Here is a 25,037-nt window from a genome sequence, read left to right as displayed (position 1 = left end):
CTACCAGCAGATTACTTTTCTTTAACTTCGTTAAGCACTGAGAGTCAAAGAAAAGATAGCACTGCAAGAAAAGACTTCCTTTTGAAAGCAGCTTTACCAGCAAAAGACAGAAGGAAAGCCAGGAAATCATTCCAAAAGTCTTGCTTAACTCTTCTGAGAGGATGCCAAACGAGATGATCTGAGAAGCTCCCAAGGCAGGCAGACACAGGGAAACCACAGCAGCTCTTTGGAGCGCAAACAGCAGTACCACAATCCAACCTACTGGAAATGCTGTGGTTAATTTGAAGCTTGCCCCGCTAGTCCTGAGGCGATTCAGGGATGGCTACAAACGCTCCCCTACTGCATCCTGGATCTGGCACACCTGGCTTGCCCACCAGCAGGCTGGAGACAGAGCCAGGTACGGAATCCCGAAGACGAATAAAGACCCCAACTTTGCAAATTTGGGGCTTGAGATCTCTCGCCCCTCAGGTCCCCAGAGGGAACCGATTTCTGGCCTTGAAAGTGGGGCAAAGGGTCAATGTCCTCCACCAGATCTAGGAGGATGTGCCCCCGAAGCTGCTCCATCCCTCCACACCATGGGATGCCACAGGAAGATCCACCCGCAAATTTCTTCCCCAGAGCCCACGAGAGCAGGGCTGTGGTCGGCAGCGGCAAGCTAGGAATCCAACGCAGGGAACTTAAGTGCTCAGGAGCCCAGCCCGCCCTCTCCGCTAGCACAGCAAAAGCTGTTGAGGCCCCCAGCGCGCACACTGACCCAACTGTAGCCTCAGGTCCCGGACTCACAGCTCTCCCAGCTTGGCGCGGCGCTCTCACCTCGGAAAAGCTGGGTGGACTTCCCCCAAACCTTGACTTCCTACTAAATCTTTAATTTTCAGGAAAGATCCCGGCGGCCACCCCGCCGCGGCACTCACCTCGGAAACGCTGCGCGGACGTCCCGGTGAACCTTAACTCAGCGCCCCACCGACGCACTGGGCCACACCACCGATGGGTGGCCCAGCGACGCTGAAGCCCAGTGACCGCCGGCACACCGCAGACGCCGCCGACGCCATTAGTGCATGGGACACAGCCGTCGCGCCGCCGACGCCCCCTATGCGCGTACGCCGCAGACCCTCTGGACGCCCCCGACGCGCGGATCGCGTGGCCGACGCCATTGATGCTGTCAGCGCCTGGGTCGCAGCTGACCCTACCGCGCCACCTACACTCCAGACTCGCCGACAATTCCATCCGCGCCCCGGACGCCGCCGTCGGGCCACAGATCCTGTGGACGCCTCAGCGCCTGAGATGCCGCGGACGCCCACGGGTGCTGTCAGCTCCTGGGACGCCGCCGCCAAACCACTGACTGTGCCGCGGATGACCCTGACAAGTCTACCGCGCCACCGACGCTGTCAGCGGCTGGGAAGCCGCTGAAGCACTGACCGCACAGCTGATGCCATCCACACTTGGGACGTCGTCGAAGTGCCTCAAACGCTGCCGTCGCCTGCACACCCCGCGGACTCCGCTGACGCACCGTAGACGCTGCCAGCACATGGGACGCCGCAGTCGCGCTGCTGACGTCACCCACGCACCAACCTCAGCGCTTACGCCACAGACCCTCAGCTCGCAGCCAACGCCGACTGCTCAGTGGACACCACCCACACACCTTCCGCTCTACTGATGCCCAGTCGCTGCTAAAGCTCTCACCCTGGGTCTGCCGCTGCCATCGACCATGCCTGCGGACGCCAGACACCATCAGATGTCCCGGACATGCAGATGCGCTGCAGAGGTGCCAACCTCTCTGCAGACGTGCCACCGTGCAGTCCACGCCGCCAACACCCCTTCACCACAGATGACGGCACTCACCTCGGAAACAACATAGAGCACTGTCGCCGACGCACTGATCACCCCGCATACACCGCCAATGTACCGCAGACGCCGCCAACATCAACCGCACCCCCGAGGCGCCAACAGTGCCGCCGACGCCCCCAACCCGCTGACCTTTCCGCAGACGCCCTGGACTTGGCGGACCTCGCCGAAGGCCCGTAGCTGCAGATGACGGCACTCGCCTTGGAAACGCAGGGTGGACATACTGGTAAACCTCAATGTAGAGCGCCGCCCGACGCCGACAGCACCGCAGATGCCCCCAATTCGCCTAGCGCACTGCAGATGCCACCGACGCCGCCGACCTCTCAGCTGACACCCCGGACTTGCGGACCTAGCGAAGGTGCCGCGGACCTCGCCGAAGCTGCCGCGGACCTCGCCGAAGCTGCCGCAGATTTCGCCGAAGTTGCCGCAGACTCGCTGTCCATGCCTCCAATGTTCGGTCGCAGCAGATGACGGAACTCACCTAGGAAACACTGAGTGGGTATGGGTAAACCTTAACGTAGAGCGCCACTGCCGCCGCAACGTCAGTGCCGCAGGACATCCCGGATGTCGACCACTCATCGGCCTGACACTGCAGCTGCAAGAATAATTGCAGAATAAGAGCCAGCTACTTTAGTGCCCAGGAGGGTGAAGTATACAATGAGATTTAAAGCTGGAACGAAACATCCAGCAGCTAAACCGCAGTCCGAGTCACAAGGAGCAGTTGTTTCAGGTGAGTTTACATGATTTCAATGAAAACTAGGCTCATAGAAGTCTGAAATTTGTTTCTCTAATTTGAAGATATTAATCCACCTGTGTTGAGTATCTGGTGTATGGAAAAAATTGAGAGTAGGGAGTCAGGAGGATTTAAAATAAATAGAAAATATAAGTTGTGAATTAAGATGCTTACTAACAAGTGTAAGAAAGTACATATAACCCTGACTTAAGCAATCTTTTATGAAGTCTTTTATAAAACCTTAATATTCAGAAAATAGTTATTAAGCACCTCTGTGAGTCAAACACTTTTCTGGGTGTTGGGAAGACAAAAGATTAGGCTCCTGCTCTCAGTTTAAAAGGTAACAGCAAACCATATAGAACCTTAGAATGAGTTTGATGATGAATAAAAGTTTTAAGGGAAAATGGAGCATTAAGAAGAGACTGATCGGTTCTGCCGCCTACTCTAAGCTTCAGTCACATGGAATCCACTACATTTCACTGAATGTACACTTTTTTCATTGTATGCATAATGTGCATAATGTTTTTCTCTAACATAGCTTCCTCTCCGTTGTTCACCTGGGAAATCCTAGTGTTTTGATGAAGACTCGCTGTAAATGTTACCTCCTCTGTGAGGTCTTTACTGACACCTGGCAGAGTTAGCCAGTGCATCCTAGCCTGTGTTTTCAAAAAAATCCATATGAAAGCTACTGTGATAAATGGGCCAGCATAAAAACTGTTTTCTAAAAGAAAAAGTGTGACTGGTCTTATGAAGGTGAGTGGGTGGAGAAAGGAGTTAAGTAATACTGACCATAATTTAGTTAGGCTTGTAATCAAGACTAAATGGAGATCAGAAAGAAGGAAATAGGAATTTAGTCTTCACACAAAGAAAACTGCATGAAATTGAATAGTCTATAGAGAAGGGGTAAGAAACAGGTAGGAGTGGAGACAGTTGGGAATGGAAGTTATTCTTGCAAATAAACTACTGGCTCTCTGACAGGTATACTTGCTCTTTAGTTTTAAGTGAAACTTTAGGATTAGTTAAGTAGTAATGAGTTCAGAAGTGCTCAAGAAATTTAGTAAAAGATCAAAACAGTTTAAAAAAACCCAAATAGCTGAGAACTTGTAAATGCTATTTTTCCCTTAATTGTTACTATAACCTCCATCCTCATATATTGAATAAGTCTAAGTTCAACTTGACTTATTCAGTATATGATGATGGAGGTTATAGAAGCAATTATATTAGTCAAATATTATTTTCCAAATAAAAATTTTAGTACTATTAATTTCATGGATAAATTAGTTACATAAATATGACAAAGCCTTATCTTTTTAAAAATTTTTTATACAGATGTTTGACTATGTTAAAATTTTCAAACAATTCTTAAGGATGTAGAATGAAAAGGAGTGTATCCCAACACAGTACATTAGTACCCCACTGTCTTTTTCCCTAATAGCAAACTTAAAAGAATTTTACATTGAGCACATACATACTCACTATGTGAGTCTGTTGCTGACAGTTTACTATAATTTCTAAATCACGTATTTATCCATCTCTCCATTCTTCTCTGCAACTCTTGATCCATTTTGTTTCAGATGCATTTCAAAGTAAATTGAAGATGTCAATATATACCTCCCTATAAATATTTTAGAGTACTTAACTAGATTTTGATACTTATTTAGTTTTTCTTGATGTGTGATTTATATATGAGATAAACAATAGTAAGTATATACTTGCTAGGTTTTGACAAATGAATATATATAGTACCTATCAATCCAAACCTGTTTCTAGACACAAAACATTTGTAGCAGCCAGAATATTCCTCTATCACTTTCCAGTCAATCTTTACTCCTGCCCTCTTACACAACCACTTATTTCCTGTCATTATAGTTTTGCAATTCTAAAATTTCATATAAATAAAAGCATACAGAACCTTTTGCATATGGGTTTTTCTTTCCATCAGTATATTTTCATTAATTCGCATATTTGTTTCTTTTGAAAATTACGCATAATCAGTAATTTGTTTCTTTTGAATGCGTAGTGGTATTTTGATTTTTATTTGCATTTTGCTGATAACTAATGATGTTATTTTTTTCTATAGGCTTGTTGGCCATTCTTTCATCTTATTCTGAGTTGTTTATTTATTACTGAGTTCTAATCATTATTTATTTATACTGGATAAAACTCCTTTGATATTGAAAATGTTTGCAAAACATTTAACATTTTGAAGACTGGTCATTTTAAAATATGAGGAATTTAATTTATTGATTTTTTTTAGTGATTGTTCCTTTTTGTGACTTGTCTAAGAAACTTGTGGATTAAGCTCCAAGATACACAGAGATCCTTCTATGTCTCTTTCTAAAAGCATTTTGGTTTTTGATTGTCATTGTTTTACCTTTTATGCTTGGGTCTAAAATCTGTCTTGAATTATTTCTTGTATGGTGAGACAAAATCCCATCATATTTAACATGTTGATATTTACATAGATTTTACAATTGATATATTGTACTATATTGTGTGGTAAAAGAGCTCATTCTTTATTCCTTTCTCAATTATATACCGTGTTTTCTCCAACAGTCATTATCTCCTTCTGGAGATATACATCAATCTCTTATGACCTGTGAGACCAAATGATCATGCTTGAGAAAATTTTTCCATCTCACAAACAGTTATTAAGTAGCTACACTGTGAACTGTATTGTGACAAATGCTACAGATAAGAAAAAAAAAAGATCCCCTGCACTTGCCTCAGTAGAGCAAAGTCTACTGAGGACACAAATAAGTAAATGGATAATTACAGGAGAGATTTTCAAAAGGTGATGCAAACATGCACAAAGCTGTGAGGGCACAAACCAGGGACACCTAACACAGGATTTTAGAAGCAGTGAAAGAGAAATACAAGGAACGATCACATGAATAGAAGAACCAGAATGGCTAGTGTCCAGAAGGAATTGTTGGTCAATAGTCCATGATGCCACCAAGAGGCTGAGAAAGACGAAAACGGAAGCAAAACAACACAAACAGCATTAGAGTTGGCAGTCTGTCTGTACTTTAATGACCTTTGAAAGGACAGTTTCAGCAGAGTGATGAAGGCTGAAGTCAAATTTCAAGGAATTAACAATGGTTTAAGGGTGGAAGCTAAAAACATCACAAGTACAGTTTGGAAAAAATTGAATGGTAAAAATAAAAGTAAAGAAGGAATTATGATAGTAACTTGAAAGGATAGTAGTACTGAGCTTAGGATTTTTGGCATGCCAGTATTTTTACACTGCGTTAGGGGAAAGAGAGAAATTGTATTGCAAGTAGAGGAAAGATGTTCTAGAAAAAATCTAAAGCAGTGCAGTCTGGATAAAAAAGAATAAAGACATAAGTATAAGAGTTGCAAATGGAGAGACATTTTGTTCTCTATAACAGGAGCATGGAAACAAACACAAATGAAGAGAAAATAGAATAATAATTGTTCATGGAGTGAAAAGAATTTGAAGAAATTCAAAGAATAGACAACTTACCATAAAGTGGGAGGCAAGGCCATCCAGAGGGCAAAATTAGGTAGATATTCAGAGCCAAAGACATGGGAATGGCTTTGAAATAAATTCTATGGTAAATGTGTTAGGGAGGTGTATTAGTCTTCTATTGCTGAACTTAGTGGTTTAAAACAACCCCCGTTTATTGGCGTACAGTTAGCATGGGTCAGGAGTCCAGACATGGTTTCAGTGTGTCCTCTGCTCAGGGGCTCACAAGGCTGTTATCAAGATGTCACCAGGCTAAATTTTCAACTGGAGGCTTCACTAGGGAAGAACCCACTTCCAAGTTCACTCCAGTTGCTGGTAGAATTCCTTTCTTCGTGGTTGTGTGACTGAGGGCCTTGATGTTTACCAGCTACTTAAAAGAATGTAGCTGTAGCTTTTAAGGTAGCTTTATCACATTTTTAAGGTCCTGAGAGGCTAAAGGTTGCCTGCAGTTCTGTGGTCCCGTGACCGTCTTCACAGACAATTCACAAGACTGTTTCTCAAAGGCTTCCGGAGAATCTCGTAATCTCTTGCCTGCTAAGACAGAGTTTTATACAATGCAACATAATTATAGAAGTGACATCTGCCAGGTGCAGTGGCTCATGCCTGTAATCCCCACACTTCGGGAGGCTGAGGTGGGCGGATTACCTGAGGTCAGGAGTTTGAGACCAGACTGGCCAACCTGGTAAGACCCCATCTCTACTAAAAACAAAAAGTTACCCAGGTGTGGTGGTACACACCTGTAATCCCAGCACTCAGGAGACTGAGGCAGGAGAATTGCTTGGACCCAGGAGGCAGAGGTTGCAATGAGTGGAGATTGTGCCACTGCATTCCAACCGGGGCAACAGAGTGAAATTCCATCTTAAAAGAAAAAAAAGTGACATTCATTACCTTTGCCACAAATAAAATCTACTCAAGGGAATGACACCCTTTCACTTTTGCCATATTTCATTGGTTGGAAGCAAGTCACAGGTTGTGCCTATCCTGTAGGTGAGGGGATTACACACAGGTGTGACTCATTGGGCAGTGAAAGCAGGTGTGGAGGCCCCTTCAGGGTGTTATCACAGGAGACACTTCAGAGCAGTTCAGAATACATGATCCTTTAGAGTGGGCTGAGTGTGGCTGGGCCCAGGGAGTTGCTGGTACACACATGTACAACATTCAAAGTTCTAGAATAGAAGCAGAGATATCAGAAAATATGGTCCTCCCCTCATGGTGGAGTTGGCTATGAAAGTTCAGCAAAAAGACAAGAGTACAGAAATATCTGAACAGTGATGAAGAACGTCTTTGAATATTTTAGCATGTAACTCAGACTGTTAGGGAGGCAAAAGAGATCAGAAGGAAATTGGTTGTCTTAGATGATGAAAATTTATTAAAGTACTGCAGGTACCAAAGAGCCACAAGATTTTATTCATTAACTCACCAGGAACTTATTGTTGGGCACGCAGAGATGTGGCATAAAGATGTGATGGTGGTAACGTCTATCAACTTTGGCACCAGATTGTCTGAGTTTAAATCTTTTTATCTATTTACTAGCTGTGTAACAATGGGTAAGTTATAAAATCTAGGTGACTCAGTTTCCTCTTTCTAAAATGGGGGAAATAATATATATATATTTTAATTTTTTATTGCATTTTAGGTTTGGGGGTACATGTGCAGAACATGCAAGACAGTTGCATAGGTACCCACATGGCAGTGTGTTTTGCTTTCTTTCTCCCCTTCACCCACACTTGGCATTTCTCACCAGGCTATCCCTCCCCACCTCCCCCTCCCACTGGCCCTCCCCATTTCCCCCCAATAGACCCCAGTGTTTAGTACTCTTCTCTCTGTGTCCATGCATTCTCATTTTTCATCACCCACCTATGACTGAGAATATGCGGTGTTTCGTTTTCTGTTCTTGTGTCAGTTTGCTGAGGATGATGTTCTCCAGATTCAACCATGTCCCTACAAATGACACAAACTCATCATTTCTGATTGCTGCATAATATTCCATGGTGTATATGTGCCACATTTTTCCAATCCAGTCTATCATCAATGGGCATTTGGGTTGATTCCAAGTCTTTGCTATTGTAAACAGTGCTGCAATGAACATTCGTGTGCATGTGTCCTTATAGTAGAACGATTTATAGTCCTTTGGATATATACCCAGTAATGGGATTGCTGGGTCAAATGGAATTTCTATTTCTAAGGCCTTGAGGAATCGCCACACTGACTTCCACAGTGGTTGAACTAATTTACACTCCCACCAACAGTGTAAAAGTGTTCCTTTTTCTCCACATCCTCTCCAGCATCTGTTCTCTCCAGATTTTTTAATGATCGCCATTCTAACTGGCGTGAGATGGTATCTCAATGTGGTTTTGATTTGCATCTCTCTGATGACCAGTGACGATGAGCATTTTTTCATATGATTGTTGGCCTCATATATGTCTTCTTTCGTAAAGTGTCTGTTCATATCCTTTGCCCACTTTTGAATGGGCTTGTTTGTTTTTTTCCTGTAAATCTGTTTGAGTTCTTTGTAAATTCTGGATATCAGCCCTTTGTCAGATGGGTAAACTGCAACAATTTTTTCCCATTATGTTGGTTGCCGATTCACTCTATTGACAGTTTCTTTTGCCGTGCAGAAACTGTGGAGTTTCATTAGGTCCCATTTGTCTATTTTGGCTTTTGTTGCCAATGCTTTTGGTGTTTTGTTCATGAAGTCCTTGCCTACTCCTATGTCCTGGATAGTTTTGCCTAGATTTCCTTCTAGGGTTTTTATGGTGTTAGGTCTTATGTTTAAGTCTTTAATCCATCTGGAGTTAATTTTAGTGTAAGGTGTCAGGAAGGGGTCCAGTTTCTGCTTTCTGCACATGGCTAGCCAGTTTTCCCAACACCATTTGTTGAACAGGGAATTATTTCCCCATTGCTTGTTTTTGACAGGTTTATCAAAGATTGTGTGGTTGTAGATACGTAGTGTTGCCTCTGTTGCCTCTGTTCTGTTCCATTGGTCTATATCTCTGTTTTGGTACCAGTACCATGCTGTTTTGATTACTGTAGCCTTGTAGTATAGTTTGAAATCCGGTAGTGTGATGCCCCCCGCTGTGTTCTTTCTGCTTAGAATTGACTTAGCTATGCGGGCTCTCTTTTGGTTCCATATGAAGTTCATGGTGGTTTTCTCCAGTTCTGTGAAGAAAGTCGATGGTAGCTTGATGGGTATAGCATTGATTCTGTAAATTACTTTGGGCAGTATAGCCATTTTCACGATATTAATTCTTCCTAACCATGAACATGGAATGTTTCTCCATTTGTTTGTGTCCTCTCTGACTTCGTTGAGCAGTGGTTTGTAGTTTTCCTTGAAGAGGTCCCTTACGTTCCTTGTGAGTTGTATTCCAAGGTATTTTATTCTTTTCGTAGCAATTGTGAATGGCAGTTCGTTCTTGATTTGGCTTTCTTTAAGTCTGTTATTGGTGTAGAGGAAGGCTTGTGATTTTTGCACATTGATTTTATATCCTGAGACTTTGCTGAAGTTGCTTATCAGTTTCAGGAGTTTTTCGGCTGAGGTGATGGGGTCTTCTAGGTATACGATCATGTTGTCTGCAAATAGAGACAATTTGGCTTCCTCATTTCCTATTTGAATACCCTTTATTTCTTTTGCTTGCCTGATTGCTATGGCTAGAACTTCCAGTACTATATTGAATAGGAGTGGTGAAAGAGGGCATCCTTGTCTAGTGCTGGATTTCAAAGGGAATGCTTCCAGTTTTTGCCCATTCAGTATGATATTGGCTGTTGGTTTGTCATAAATAGCTTTTATTACTTCGAGATATGTTCCATCAATACCGAGTTTATTGAGGGTTTTTAGCATAAAGGGCTGTTGAATTTTGTTGAATGCCTTCTCTGCGTCAATCGAGATAATCATGTGGTTTTTGTTTATGGTTCTGTTTATGTGGTGAATTAAGTTGATAGACTTGCGTATGTTGAACCAGACTTGCGTATGTTGAACCAGCCTTGCATCCCCGGGATGAATCCTACTTGATCATGATGGATAAGTTTCTTGATTTGCTGTTGCAATCGGCTTGCCAATATTTTATTGAAGATTTTTGCATCTATGTTCATCATGGATATTGGCCTGAAGTTTTCTTTTCCTGTTGGGTCTCTGCCGGATTTTGGTATCAGGATGATATTGGTCTCATAGAATGATTTGGGAAGGATTCCTTCTTTTTGGATTATTTGGAATAGTTTCAGAAGGAATGGTACCAGCTCCTCCTTGTGTGTCTGGTAGAATTCGGCTGTGAACCCATCTGGACCTGGGCTTTTTTTGTGTGGTAGGCTCTTAATTGCTGCCTCGACTTCTGACCTTGTTATTGGTCTATTCATAGTTTCAGCTTCCTCCTGGTTTAGGCTGGGGAGGACACAGGAGTCCAGGAATTTATCCATTTTTTCCAGGTTTGCTAGCTTATGTGCGTAGAGTTGTTTGTAATATTCTCTGATGATGGTTTGAATTTCTGTGGAATCTGTGGTGATTTCCCCTTTATCATTTTTTATTGCATCTATTTGGTTGTTCTCTCTTTTCTTTTTAATCAATCTGGCTAGTGGTCTGTCTATTTTGTTGATCTTTTCAAAAAACCAGCTCTTGGATTTATTGATTTTTTGGAGGGTTTTTTGTGTCTCAATCTCCTTCAGTTCAGCTCTGATCTTAGTTATTTCTTGTCTTATGCTGGGTTTTGAGTTTTTTTGATCTTGCTCCTCTAGCTCTTTCAATTTTGACGATAGGGTGTCAATTTTGGATCTCTCCATTCTTCTCTGATGGGCACTTATTGCTATATACTTTCCTCTAGAGACTGCTTTAAATGTGTCCCAGAGATTCTGGCATGTTGTGTCTTCGTTCTCGTTGGTTTTGAAGAACTTCTTTATTTCTGCCTTCATTTCATTGTTTATCCAGTCAACATTCAAGAGCCAGTTGTTCAGTTTCCATGATGCTGTGCGGTTCTGGGTTGGTTTCTGAATTCTGAGTTCTAACTTGATTGCACTATGGTCTGAGAGGCTGTTTGTTATGATTTCAGTTGTTTTGCATTTGTTGAGCAGTGCTTTACTTCCTATTATGTGATCAATTTTAGAGTAGGCGTGATGTGGTGCTGAGAAGAATGTATATTCTGTGGATTTGGGGTGGAGAGTTCTGTAAATGTCTATCAGGTTTGCTTGCTCCAGGTCTGAGTTCAAGCCCTGGATATCCTTGTTGATTTTCTGTCTGGTTGATCTGTCTAATATTGACAGTGGGGTGTTAAAGTCTCCCACTATAATTGTGTGGGAGTCTAAGTCTCTTTGTAAGTCTTTAAGAACTTGCCTTATGTATCTGGGTGCTCCTGTGTTGGGTCCATATATGTTTAGGATCGTTAGCTCTTCTTGTTGTATCGATCCTTTTACCATTATGTAATGGCCTTCTTTGTCTCTTTTGATCTTTGTTGCTTTAAAGTCTATTTTATCAGAGATGAGAAGTGCAACTCCTGCTTTCTTTTGCTCTCCATTTGCTTGGTAAATCTTCCTCCATCCCTTTATTTTGAGCCTTTGTGTATCCTTGCATGTGAGATGGGTTTCCTGGATACAGCACACTGATGGGTTTTGGATTTTTATCCAATTTGCCAGTCTGTGTCTTTTGATTGGTGCATTTAGTCCGTTTACATTTAGGGTTAGTATTGTTATGTGTGAATTTGATACTGCCATTTTTTTGCTAGCTGGCTGTTTTGCCTGTTAGTTGTTGTAGATTCTTCATTATGTTGATGCTCTTTAGCAATTAGTGTGATTTTGAAATGGCTGGTACTGGTTGTTCCTTCCTATGTGTAGTGCCTCTTTCAGGAGCTCTTGTAAAGCAGGCCTGGTGGTGACAAAATCTCTGAGTACTTGCTTGTTCACAAAGGATTTTATTTTTCCTTCACTTCTGAAGCTCAGTTTGGCTGGATATGAAATTCTGGGTTGAAAGTTCTTTTCTTTAAGGATGTTGAATATTGGCCCTCACTCTCTTCTGGCTTGCAGAGTTTCTGCTGAGAGATCTGCTGTGAGTCTGATGGGCTTTCCTTTGTGGGTGACCCGACCTTTCTCTCTGGCTGCCCTTAGTATTTTCTCCTTTATTTCAACCTTGTTGAATCTGACGATTATGTGCCTTGGGGTTGCTCTTCTTGCAGAATATCTTTGTGGTGTTCTCTGTATTTCCTGCAGTTGAGTGTTGGCCTGTCTTGCCAGGTGGGGGAAATTTTCCTGGATAATGTCCTGAAGAGTATTTTCCAACTTGGATTCATTCTCTTCGTCACATTCTGGTACACCTATCAAACGTAGGTTAGGTCTCTTCACATAGTCCCACATTTCTTGGAGACTTTGTTCATTCCTTTTTGCGCTTTTTTCTCTGATCTTGGTTTCTTGTTTTATTTCATTGAGTTGATCTTCGACTTCTGATATTCTTTCTTCTGCTTGGTCAATTCGGCTATTGAAACTTGTGCATGCTTCGCGAAGTTCTCGTATTGTGTTTTTCATCTCCTTTAATTCATTCATATTCCTCTCTAAGTTATCCATTCTTGTTATCATTTCCTTGAATCTTTTTTCAAGGTTCTTAGTTTCTTTGGATTGATTTGAAACATGTTCTTTTAGCTCACAAAAGTTTCTCACTATCCACCTTCTGAAGTCTAATTCTGTCATTTCATCACAGTCATTCTCCATCCAGCTTTGTTCCCTTGCTGGTGAGGAGTTTTGGTCCTTTCTAGGAGGCGAGGTGTTCTGGTTTCGGGTGTTTTCCTCCTTTTTCGCTGGTTTCTTCCCATCTTTGTGGATTTATCCACCTGTCGTCTGTGTAGTTGCTTACTTTTCGATTGGGTCTCTAGGTGGACCCCCAGATTGTTGATGATGAAGTATTTCTGTTACTTGGTTTTCCTTCTACCAGTCTAGCCCCTTTGCTGTACGACTGTAGAGGTCCACTCCAGGCCCTGCTTGTCTGGGGTACACCTATAGCAGCTGCAGAACAGTAGGGATGCTACCAGTTTTTTTTTCTGCTATCTTTGTCCCAGAATGATGTCTGCCAAACGTCAGTCTTTTGTATATAGAGGGGTCAGGGAGCTGCTTGAGGAGACAGTCCGTACTTTATTGGAGCTCAAGTACTGAGCTGTGAGCTCTGATGTTCATTCAGGGCTGTTAAGCTGCTATGTTTAGTTCTGCTGCAACAGAACTCAAAAAAAGCCCTTTTTTTCTCAGCTGCTCTTTCTGAAGTGGTTGATGCTTTATTTTTGAGTGTCTGCCGGGTTGTCCTGCCCAGCTAGGAGGCAGTCTTGTCCTGCCGGGGCTCCGCCCTGCCGGTATGAGGTTTACCCTGCTTCTGCGGGCTCCGCCCTGAAGCGGAGTCCCTCTGTTGTACCAGGTTGCCTTGGCAACGGCAGGCTGTGTCAGCAATGGGCGTGTACCTCAGTAGGGGCTGATTGCCTCGGTAATGGCGGACGCCTTTCCTGCACGGAGCTGCACCTTAAGGTAACCTCCTAACAGTGAGCATTTGGAATCCCGTTTTGTTTGTCGCCCTGTGCTACCCCTAATGCTTTGTCCTGGGCTGGCTCACTGTTCAAGTCCTGTTCAGTCTCAAGTTCAGCCCTCTCAGGTCTCAGGTTGCCAGTTCAACTGGGCACCCGGAACAGTGCGCTTTTGTGCGGACCTCTGTGGAGCGCCTCTGCGCTCCGGCGCGGGCCACAGCTGCACTGGCTGCTGGCTACACTCATCAAGATCTCTGGCTGGCATCCCGCGTTTGTTTTATATCTGGGAATTTCCCCGTTCTGTGGGCAACAAAGGTCCGTCTGGAAATGAGTCCCTGACTCACCTACTCCGCGCATCCAGCGAGAGCCTCAATCCTGGGTTGTTCTCCGGGAAATAATATTTTACACTTGGGTATGTGAAGAATGGGCTCCTGGCACGTTGTAAGAAGCATGATAGCACTATATTTACATGTTGACAGTTACATTGATGAAATAAACAAGATAACAGTCTGTATACCTAGTTGATTATTGCCTTCTGAGAGAAAAATTCATAGAAAAAGTAATTATAATACCGTGTGGCAAAGAAAGTATATGCATCAGTGTAGATATGCAATGCTTTATTGCTGTAGAAAACAATCCCATATCATAGTGGCTTATGATTTATTTCTTATTTAAGTGACAAGTCCACTGAGGATTAGATAGGGGCTCTGTCCATTTACAGTCATTTAGAAATTCAGGTTTATTGTCTACCTCAAGAGATGCTTTCTCAATCATTGAGGCAGAGGAAGAGAATGTGGCAAATCACATACAGAATCCTAAAATGTCTACTTAGAAATAACATTGCCACTTTTGTTCATTTATTAAGTGACAAGTCACATGGTTACTCTAAGTGGGAAGAGGAAATGCAAGTTTACAATGTGACCCTCTGAAAGACTAGAAGTATTTGGTGGACTGAACTAATGTCTACCATAGTCTTTCCTCTAGTTCTCCATACATACACAAAACCCTCCTTCTCGAAGAAGATAATTTAAAAATCTTACCTAATAACTGCACCTAACTCAAAGCCCAGGATCGCTGAGTGGTTCCTGACTAGGACGCAGCTCCTGTTTCTCCAGATACCTTAACACTAAAATTACCACTTATGTGCTTCTCTGAAACTCCCAGTGTCTACAATGGTGTCTAGAAATAGAAAAACCACAATAAACTTACTCTACTATTCAGAAACAAACAGAATAGGAGACACACAGCAGGTGGACATACACAAGTAGCACTGTGAAATCCTATTGAATAGTTGTTGGGTGGGAGCTACTTACGTTAATAATGGAAAACGTTTCATAATTAGGCCCAGATTCTGCCTCTAGAAAGGAGTTTCCTATACATTGTTCTCTGTGGTTCTTAGGTGACCCCTCTGAAAGTTTCTTTCTTTTATCTTCTTTGGCCGCATCTAAAGTGCGCATTAGAAAATATGCCCTCCTTAGGGAATGAATTGCTTTCTCAGCCTAGTTGTTGTCTGTAGACTACTGGGAGACAATGAATGCTTTGTTTCTAATAGTTGCTTTCTCTCAGGATGGTGGTTCTTTTTGGCAGTACAACTCTCAAAAACTAGTTGTCTATTTGCTTCTGGTTAGCCCCATGTGTTAATTGCCACACTCAAAATTTATTTTCTAGATAAAGTTCTCACTTTGCTGAATTTCTCTGCTTCCTTCACAAGCCTCATTTTAGATTTAATTGCACGTAATCTGAGCCTAGCCAGCTTTGGTAGGATAGTCACACAATAAGCTATTTTTTTTTCTGATTAAAAAGACCCTTAGTTGGAATATTTGATCCACCCAGAAATTTGATTAGTGGGTAGGATGAATATTGCTTTGAGTTGACCCTTGCCAAATAGGGCTTAAATACTGTCTCGGTTTAGCTTCATATGTTACAGGTTGGATTAAAAAGTAGTCATTTCTGAATTTCTGTACTATATTCCTCTTCCATATTGCTTTCTGTTAGGCAGGAGAGGGTCACAGGCAGACTTTCTATCATCTAGAGCATTCTTTTCCACCTTTTATTTCTTCTTATCTCAGCAGTAACAGCTATTCTTTTTCCAAGTATAGAAACCAAATGTTTAAAATAAGAAAAGGAAATAAGTTAAGCTGATCTGCCTTTGTAGGAGTGAAGGAGGACATGTTCAGTTCTCAGGTGGAAAGGAGACGTCTCCACTGGACAGTTTAAGTGCCTAAACTGTCCAAGTGCCTAAGACAGCATATAAAAGCCCTCAAGAATATGTTACCTACCTTACCCTTTATGGACTTGTATATGATTATTTTGTGCCCCTAAACGTATAAGCTGACAACTGGAAGCTGTTTTTAGGGGCTCACATTTTGATTTCTCTCAGACTGCTTATTCAGTGTACCTGTCTGGAATTTTTTTTTTAGGATTTTTTAATATAAAATTTTTTAATTATAAATTTAATATAGGAATTTTAAAAATTATCCTATATACTACCTGTATTCCCAGAGTATGCAAATGTTCAGAGAGGAAACTCTGGAATTCCTAAAAATTGTTGGTAGTTTAGGGTTTAGTTAAGAGGTACAGAGAAGGATGGAGAAATGGATAAACGTGATTAAGAAAGATATACAAAACCCTCTAGAACAATATCCAAGAAAAGTTCTCAGTTAAATTAAAGCTTTTTTTTTTTTTGAGACAGAGTCTTACTCTGTCGCCCATGCTGGAGTGCAGTGGCGCAATCTCGGCTCATTGCAACCTCCACTTCCTGGGTTCAAGCAATTTTCCTGCCTCAGCCTCCCAAGTAGCTGAGATTACAGGTGTCTGCCACCTCAATCAGCTAATTTTTGTAATTTTAGTAGAGACAGGGTTTCACTATGTTGGCTAGGCTGGTCTTGAACTCCTGACCTCAAGTGATCCCCCTGTCTCGGCCTCCCAAAGTGCTGAGATTACAGATGTGAGCCACCACGGCCAGCAAGTTAAAGTTTTTTTGTTCTAATTTTGTATAAAGAGATCAGTGCTTGGTCAAATTCAGCAATATTAAGCTTTAATTCCTTTCTGACTTGAAAGTCAGTTGTAGTTGAGAATAAGATTATTTAACATCTTCGATATTCAGGAAACAGATCTAGATAAATAGAAGGATACTAACTCTTCCCATCTTTGCAAGCAAAGGCCCTTTCCTGAAACCACTTTTTCTTAAAGAAGTTCTGAAAATAGTAAAAGTACCTAAACTAAAACAATATGAAATCTTTTCTTAGTTTATCTGTGATAAGAAAACATAGTAAATGTTAAATGTTAAATCTAAATGGAGCCTGAATAACCACCTACTGCAGCGTTTCCTAAATATCTTTGTGTAGATCTCCCATTCAATAGGACTTTGTTTGGTGTGGTTCCCTGATTAAGTAAGATGGAAGGTGCTGGATTCAATCAAGTTCAAAACTAGAATAACTAGAGTTGATTTTAGTGATCTCTGAGAGAATAACTCATTTTTTCTACTGCTGTTTTTATTAACATTTGCAAAGACACGATATGATTAACCTAAATTGTGTGACTACAAAGTAGCAAAACTAGTGCTACCATATAGATCTCCTGATTCCAAGTCAAGAGCTATGTACACTACATCTCAATATATCCCATTAATTTAATTCTGTGGAATAAAAAATAATAAACATGTAATATGCATATTTCTGCAAAGGTTTGCAGAATATATTCCTCTAGCAATCTGACATTTTCTTTCTTTCTGTAAGATAAAAAAAATCAAATGTTTATTTCTTAGACTATTCCAGAATGTACTTCCCAAAATGTAGGCATTGTCAGAAAAAAAGCTAGTACAAATATTATTATTTTTCCTAATTCCCTGTTCTCTTTCTCAATCAAAAAACAAACAAGCCCAAGTAATTCAGCTCAGAAAGTCCCTGCAGGTAGAAAAGATCTTTCTTTAGCAAAAATAAAGATTTTAGAGGTAAGCCTTCAAAATAAACTTACTTAAAGGCAACAGTTGATCTAATTTCTCCCATTTCATATTACATACAAACAAATCTGGTTATTTTCTTAAATAAGTGGTTAACAAAAGATCACTCTTCAGCAATGTCTCTGATAAACATCTCAACAGGTAAATCCAAATGTAATATTGTCAATATCAAGCTGGCAGGAGTTATTCCTAAATAGCCCATGAGATAAAAGCCAAACCAGTAATGGTAGAAAAAGGAAATAATGTAAAAGAGAGTAATTGCTATAAAAGGTTCTCTATTTCATGTCTTCCAATTGTAAAATGAATATTATTTCTCAAATTATTTTATTTCAGTAAGAATTTTTATAATCTAGACCATCATCTAAACTCTTTGGCAAATAAATATCATCAGAAAGAATATTCTCCCAAAGATATCAATAAAATGAAATCAGTTTATTCCAGTCTTCTTATTTCTGAAAGGTGCCTTTCAAAATTTGCTCAATGTCCCAAACACTAACCATAAAAAATACAATTTTTTTTACCAAGTGTGTGCCCTCTAGCTAGAAGTAAATAGAACATGAGTAAAATGAAATCAGATTCATTCTGATCTTAAAAATCATTTAGTTGCAGTTGTCATTATTTGATCAAAAACAGATGCTGTGTCATTATAAACCTCATTGAAAAAATAGGAAAAACAATGTAGATACTTCTGTGATTGTTCTTCCCTTTTTTAAAAACATAATGTTCAAGTTCACGTTGACTTCAGTGATACCTCCAGGTATCTGACTAAAATTGGATTTTTGCTTAATCAACCAGGCTAATTAAGGCTGCTGTTCTGGTCTGTGAATGACAAGGCAGAGTATGGCTTCAATCAAATTGCCGGTTGACTCATTCATGGGCCTAAATCATACCCAGTAATGTAATCTAACCAGTTTGGCTAAATTACACACCATATATCAGTAAATGGCTTTTCTGGGTCACTAGCCTACACACAATCTGGCATTAAATTATAGCATATAAAAAGAAATGTTTTAATATTTAATGTTTACAAGAAACTCACATGTATTACTTAAGGTCTTAACTAATAAGAAACTATTAGAAGAAATAGAGACATGAAAGCCTAACAACATTGTGTCCATCCCAAATGTCATTAGCTGCAAACTTTAATCAGGCACTCATTTCAGTTACTGGCTGGTATCACCAACCTCCCAGAGGGAAGTCAGCCACAGACCAAGAATGAGAAAATGCATTTGGAAAAAAAAGAAAAAAAAAGAACCTGAATGGTAACTGAGCCCAGATGGGGAAAAGAAAGGTTAACTGTGGAACTGGTCTTATTTAAAGGCCACCAGTAAATTTGAACCACAGAGAAACTTGCCCAAACAGGGAAAATACTATGTTGCCCCCAAATAGTAAAAAGACAAATGAACATACTCAATTGGACCCACCAGCTGAGATGCTTCCCAAATTTTATTATGGAACATAAGGTCCATGAGCTGGAGTACAGGCTAAATACCGCACTGGGGTGGTGTTGGAAAGAAGCAGCTGGTTCTTATTTGTGTGTATTTTTCTTACAGGTAAATACGTGGGTGAAGTGCCATGGTGCACTACCGGGCAGACCTCCCCAAATGGCAAGGGCAGAGCACTGGCTTTCCTGTCACTATCAGGGATGTGGTCAACACAAGAATATTTTTCCAAAGAAACTCCAGCAAGAAGAGGACCTGTCACATGGCCATAGGCAAGCACCTCTGAGGAAGAAGAAATAAATGAGGGATAGCTTTTTAAAAGTACATTAAAAAATCTGATTAAATTATACCAAGAGAAACTAGATATAGATAAATATTAAACATTGTCTTTAGAAACCTGTATTAACTGCTTAAGATTTTAAATGGCATGATGTTCAGCTAACAGTAGAGACACTACCAGAATCGTGAGTTGGTAGAAGGACAGCAGAGGAGATAAAAACTCAAATCTCTCTCTCGTCTCCCTTAGATTTCCTCCAACTATCTCCCATTGCACACACCTAATTGGAAGTGGAAGTCAAGGCAGCTCCAGGGATGCCATGGCAGGCATCAGAGCAAAGTAGGAAAGAGCAGAGAATGGATTAGCAGGGGCAACCGAAGACTGGCCTGCATGCTCCCAGTTTATTCTCAACACAGCAGTGAGAGTGAGTCTTGTTAAACGTAGGTCAAAGGTGTCAACCTCACTTCTACTCAAGATCTCCTGTGGCTTCCCATCTCATCAAGAGGAAGACTAGACTCTTCACAAAATCTGCATGGCATCACCCCACCTTCTCCAACTTCTCCCCCTCAACCACCTTCCCTATAGTCACCACCAGTCACCTTCTATTCCTCAAGAATTCTAGGCTCGCTGCTTGCCCATGCTGTTTCTGGGAGCACTCTTCCTGCAGATTCAGAATAACTCATTTCCTTGCCTCTAGCAGGTCTTTGCTCAAATGTCCCTTTTCAGTTCGAGATACCATGACTGCCCTATTTAATATTTTAATCCCACCCCACCCCCGAATATCAATTCTTTTTTCATTATGTTTTTCTGATAGCACTTACCACCATCAGCCCAACTGGTTTTACTTTTTTGTTATGTGTTTTTCCTAACTAGAATATAAGCCCCCAGGTATACGCTGTCTATTTTGTTCTCAAATGTAACCCCAGAACACCTAGAATGATGTCAGGCCATAGTAGGCACTTAATATTTGTTGAATAAATAAGTGAAGGAAAGAATGCATTAATGGATATTTTAAGATATTTAATCTTAACATACATTTTGATTGTTAAATATTACTCATTTATGGACAAAAATCAACATCTTTTATAATACAACTTGGTAAAAATGAGTTTTTCAAGGTTTGATTAGATGCTTATTGTATGCATTGCAGGTGGAGGGACAAAAACCATTCCCATCACCCTTTCTTCACATTATTAAGCAGCATTAAAACTGAACAAATTGCTTTGGATAAGGGAAAATGATCTCTTTGATTTTAGGAACAAAACAAATTTTCTCCCTTTTTAATGTGAAGTTGTAGGTCTCAATGAATGACCTACTAATTACCAAATCCCACAAACACTCCTCAGTACTTATCTTTCTTCACTACTCTAGGTTATCTGACACTCTCGAGCACCCCTTTCTTCAGAACATTACTTAGAGATTTAATTTATTATGGCTGAACAAATGTATGGGAGACTGGTTCTTCAGTAAAATTAAATTATTTTGTTAAATGTCTTATGATCGAAGTAATAAAACTTGGAATTGAAAAATAAGATGTAAAGTGCTATTGGTTGACTATATAAGGATTCATGCTTGTTGTGAAAAAAAAATCAGAAAAATAAAGAAGAGAAGTCAGCCCACTCGAGATAGGCAATTCAAAAACTTGATGTGTATTTTGCATACATAAAAACAAAATTTTTAGATAGAAAGAAAACTCACAATATTTTTGTAAACTAATTTTTTATTTTAAAATATGTTATATTTATTCTTACTAGATTATATGCACACACATCTATATCAGAACTATAGAATATTTCATTGTTAGAATGCACCAAATTTCTTTTACCCATGGATTATTATGCACTTAGATTGTTTCCATTTTTCCAGTTTAATGCATCTTGATTAAACCTCCTTGAAGATATATTTTTATACAATTAGCTCATTATATATTCAAGAATAACACTTAGAAGTACAATTGTTGGGTTTTAACATCTGTAAAAACTAACACTTTCCCTTCCTTCCTTCTTTCCTTCCTGCCTTCTGGCCTTCTTACTTTCCTGCCTTCCCACCTTCTCTCCTTCCCTCCCTCCTTCCTTGCATTCTTGCTTTCTTATTTTACTTTTAGTTCTGGGATACATGTGCAGAATGTGCAGGTTTGTTATATAGGTGTACATGTGCCATGGTGGTTAGCTGCACCTATGAACCTGTCATCTAGGTTTTAAGCCCCACATGCATTAGATATTTGTCCTAATGCTCCCCCTCTCCTTGCCCACCACCTCCCAACAGGCCTCAGTGTGTGTTGTTCCCCCTCCCTGTGTCCATGTGTTCTCATTCTTTAAATTTCACTTATGAGTGAGAACATGTGGTGTTTGGTTTTCTGTTCCTGTGTTAGTTTTCTGAGAATGATGGTTTCCAGATTCATCCATGTGCCTGCAAAGGACATAAAGTCATTCTCTTTATGGCTGCATAGTATTCCATGGTATATATGTGCCACATTTTCTTTATCCAGTCTATCACTGATGGGCATTTGGGTTGGTTGATTCCAAGTATTTGCTATTGTAAATAGTGCTTCAATAAACATATGAGTGCATGTGTCTTTATAGTAGAATGATTTCTAATCCTTTGGATATATATCCTGTAATGGGATTGCTGGATCAAATGGTATTTCTGGTTCTATATCCTTGAGGAATCACCACACTGTCTTCCAAGATGATTGAACTAATTGACACTTCTACCTACAGGGTAAAAGTGTTCCTATTTCTCCACAGCCTCACCAGCATCTATTGTTCACTGACACTTTAATGATCACCGTTCTAACTGACATGAGATGGTATCTCAATGTGGACTTGATTTGCATTTCTCTAATGACCAGTGATGATGAGCTTTTTTTTCATGTTTGTTACCACATAAATGTCTTCTTTTGAGAAGTATCTGTTCATATCCTTTACCCACTTTTTGATGGGGTTATTTGGTTTTTTTCTTGTAAATTTGTCTAAGTTCCTTGTAGATTCTGGATATCAGCTCTTTTACCAATCTGTAGGTTACTTGTTTAATCCAATGATAGTTTGCTTTGCTGTACAGAAGCTCTTTAATTTAATCAGATCCAATTTGTCTGTTTTGACTTTTGTTGCAATTGCTTTTGGTGTTTTAGTCTTGAAGTCTCTACCCATGCCTATGTCCTGAATGGTGTTGTCTAGGTTTTCATTCATGTATTGCTTTGTTTCATAGATGTCCTTTTGACTAAATCTCCAGAATAATAGTGGAGTAAATGGATGTGCTTGGCTTACTCCTAACACTAGAAAAAAAAATCACTCTTGGTGTCTGCTATTTTTAACCAGCTATTTCGAAAGAACTGCTAGTAGATATACTGAATATATAACTAATGAATTGAATATTTTTCTCAAATACAGATTGAAAACCATTGGCCTCTCCACTGAATTTAGCATACTATTAGGACTTGCTTCCTGCAATTTTTTAAATTGAGCTAATAGTTAGGATTTAGGAGTTTTTACATCAAATTAAATTTCTATCTTTTGAAAAAGCAAATGATCAGTCAGTGTTAGGTCTGCATTCATTGGGGACAAAAATGGCTAGGACAGAATATCTCTTTGCCCCTTTAGATAGGATATGTGCATTCTAGTCAACCATAGTCCCCCAGATTCACATATTATATGCATATGTGCTTGAACTAAAATTATTGCACTGACATACATTTTCTGCCTGATTAATATAGATACTGGATTTTTGGAACTTAATCCAAAATATTAATTTTCAAAATTCCATAAAATTATTTCACAGACCCCACCATAACACACCACAGCCTCCAGCTCTTGGGTTTAAGCAAACATTCTGTCAGCCTTCAGAGTAGCCAGGACTATAGGAACATGCCACTGTGCCTTGTGTCCATGAACTACTGTTATATAAATGGACAGTAATTCTATTAACCAGTTGCCTATTTTTGAAAATTGAGGCTATTTTCCAGTATTTCAATTTTAAATCATATTCTTATGAATAACTGATTATTTACTTGGCAGAAAAATCTTAGTTGTAGAATTATTGGTATGCCTGTTTTGAAAGCTGTAAGTAAGCATTGACAAATAGCCTTCTAGAAAAGTTGTTGGTTTTATATGAGCACCAGTAGAGCCTGTATTCCATCAGCTTCCGAAAGTTAGGTATTATTATTTTTAAAATTTGTCAAAAATAAGTTTTTATTTTTCTATCAATTTATTTTAGTAATTTCTTTGGATATATTTCTTACTAGTAAAATGTGTCACTCAGTACCTTTTTGTTGCAGGTAACAGAGAACCACTCTACACTGCTAAAGCCAAAAAGGAGACAGATGTGTCTCCTGCAACCAAGGGCATAAGCACAGCAGAGCCTCAGGAAAGACTAGAATTGAGCCAGGGCCTGGGAGGTCCACGGTAATTCTGAAAGTGTTCTTCACAGCCTGTCAATTCTCAACGTTTGTGTGAATCTGTTTATTCTGTCTGTCTCTCTCTCCCTCTCTGAGGTAGATTCCTCACTGTCCAATCAGCATGGTGGCAGATAGTCTTTTCAATTTTCTGAGTTTTGATTTTGGGATCATACTTGTAGTAAGACTAAATCTTAATTTGTAGATGGAGGACTTTGGTTGGTTTAACTGTCCATTCATCACTGTCCCACTTGACTCTATATTGTTTAAACATTGTTGCAAGGGCAGAATGGAAGGAACTTTTAGGGGAGTTTGATGAAAAGTATGAAGACAACCAAAATAGTTATTACTATAGGAGACTGAATATGTTTCTGTGGGCTCATTGGTCATTTGAATTTCTACATGTTAGAATTACCAAAGTATATTCTTTTTCCATCTTACTATTGGTATGTTCATCAATTTCATACTAATTTGAAAGTGCTTTTATTTATTATAGTTATTATCCCCTTTCCACCTATATTTCAAATTACCTACTGGTTGTGATATAATTTTTCATTTTGTGTATAGTCCCTTTTCAGCCCCAAGGTTTCAAAGTCATATAAATATATCAACTCTGAAGTAAGATTCCATTAGTTCTTACTTACCTGCTCAGGTTCTGTAACTGCTGAGTGTCCATGGGCAAGTTTAATTTCTCTACACTTTGGAAAATGAATCTAATGCCCTACTACTGTAGAAGTTTCTTGTAGGGATTAAATAGGTTTTTACATATAAAATGTAAATGCTTGAAATAAAAAAACTGCAGAGTGAACAGCTGTCATTTTTTTGTTGTTATTGTTCTTACACTTAAAAGGGCCATCTAACCTCAGTATTTTTTTAAAAAAACTTTATTTAGATTGACTTTTTATCATTTCATTGCTTCATATTTTACATTCAACTCTTAAATTTATGTCCAATTATTTTTGTGTATGATAGAAGAGAGAGATTTTACCTCATTTTATATGATTATCCAAATGCTAACATTATAGATTAATTATTAATTATTTTTGTTCCACTAGTTTGAAATACCATTATTTTAACATTATTTATTAAGTGTCTGGGTCTGTCTTGGAAGGCATTTTATTATATTCTATTTTTTGGCATGTATTACTCTGTTTAAAACAGTATATTGAACTATTACCTTCTGCAGATGACATGATTCTATATCTAGGACATCATAGAGTCTTTTCTTCAGCTGATTAACAACTTCAGCAATGTTTCAGGATACAAAATCAGTAGCATTCCTTTACAACAACAACATCCTAGCCAAGAGTCAAATCTGGAACACAACCTTGTTCACAATTGCCACAAAAAGAATAAAATGCCTAGCAATATAGCTAACTAGGGAGCTGAAGGACCTCTATAAAAAGAAATAAAAAACGCTGCTCAAG

General features: G+C 39.8%; 1 protein-coding gene across 3 annotated transcripts; it reads left to right on the top strand.

Moving 5' to 3' along the window:
- The first annotated feature begins 196 nt into the window (after positions 1 to 196).
- Positions 197 to 24,541, top strand: LOC144577974 (uncharacterized). Of its 3 annotated transcripts, none has more exons than XM_078339221.1 (4): positions 197 to 2,572; positions 19,055 to 19,215; positions 19,470 to 19,644; positions 23,494 to 24,541. In XM_078339221.1, exon 1 carries the CDS (start codon positions 985 to 987, stop codon positions 1,405 to 1,407), a length of 423 nt encoding a protein of 140 aa, XP_078195347.1. In that variant the 5' UTR covers positions 197 to 984; the 3' UTR covers positions 1,408 to 2,572; positions 19,055 to 19,215; positions 19,470 to 19,644; positions 23,494 to 24,541. The 3 variants fall into 3 exon arrangements, 2 of the variants coding, with proteins under 2 accessions (XP_078195347.1, XP_078195348.1); XR_013522845.1 differs by lacking the exon at positions 197 to 2,572 and adding an exon at positions 13,487 to 13,544 and having other exon boundaries at positions 23,494 to 24,538; XM_078339222.1 differs by lacking the exon at positions 23,494 to 24,541 and having other exon boundaries at positions 19,470 to 20,752.
- Positions 24,542 to 25,037: the final 496 nt, after the last annotated feature.

This window comes from Callithrix jacchus, chromosome 10, assembly GCF_049354715.1.
Source record: "Callithrix jacchus isolate 240 chromosome 10, calJac240_pri, whole genome shotgun sequence".
Taxonomy (NCBI): domain Eukaryota; kingdom Metazoa; phylum Chordata; class Mammalia; order Primates; family Cebidae; genus Callithrix; species Callithrix jacchus.
The sequence above is the reverse complement of the archived record's forward strand: the minus strand, read 5'-3'. Positions and strand labels throughout refer to the sequence as shown.

Bases quoted from the DNA above. Each gene is read 5' to 3' on its own strand.
- LOC144577974 (XM_078339221.1), top strand. From the start codon at position 985: ATGGGTGGCCCAGCGACGCTGAAGCCCAGTGACCGCCGGCACACCGCA.